This window comes from Sesamum indicum, unplaced genomic scaffold (assembly GCF_000512975.1).
Source record: "Sesamum indicum cultivar Zhongzhi No. 13 unplaced genomic scaffold, S_indicum_v1.0 scaffold00678, whole genome shotgun sequence".
In the NCBI taxonomy this organism is placed as follows: Eukaryota; Viridiplantae; Streptophyta; class Magnoliopsida; order Lamiales; family Pedaliaceae; genus Sesamum; species Sesamum indicum.
This window is the reverse complement of record NW_011628525.1, coordinates 4748-5096: the sequence shown is the minus strand read 5'-3', so window position 1 is coordinate 5096 and position 349 is coordinate 4748. Positions and strand designations below refer to the sequence as shown.

The 349-nt window shown below is 39.3% G+C and overlaps 1 protein-coding gene across 1 annotated transcript in view; it reads right to left on the bottom strand.

Annotated features, from left to right (window-relative positions):
- Window positions 1–33: 33 nt before the first annotated feature.
- Window positions 34–349, bottom strand: part of LOC105180320 — a 1435-nt gene continuing 1119 nt past the window's right edge. Inside the window, exon 2 of the mRNA XM_011103987.2 lies at window positions 34–152. Coding sequence (XP_011102289.1) covers window positions 39–152 — 114 coding nt within the window. The 3' untranslated portion in view covers window positions 34–38. The remainder of the gene's footprint in view (window positions 153–349) is intronic.

Sequence of the window (349 nt, the reverse complement as noted above, 5' to 3'; positions counted from 1 at the left end):
GCAACACTGATTGTGAGAAGCATGATCTCTTACCTCTATCATGCCTGATAGACGTCAGGAAGCTGGAGGCCTACACTTGCAGCAGATTTTCCAAGTATCTTTTTCATCTCATCAGACCTATCCACCGCGATATTGTATGAGAACAGCAATTCCTGTACTTTGACAATAATGTAATTGTTAGGAAGCTCAAAAGAAATTGACATAACATGTTCTGATCTGAATTACAACTTTAAGAGAGTCACCCACTACACGGACAACTCAACCAATGCAAGACAAGTGTTGCCTGATTCATCTAATGCAGAGAAAGCAAATTTAAAGCTTTCCTAATACCAACTCGAAAACAAGAAAG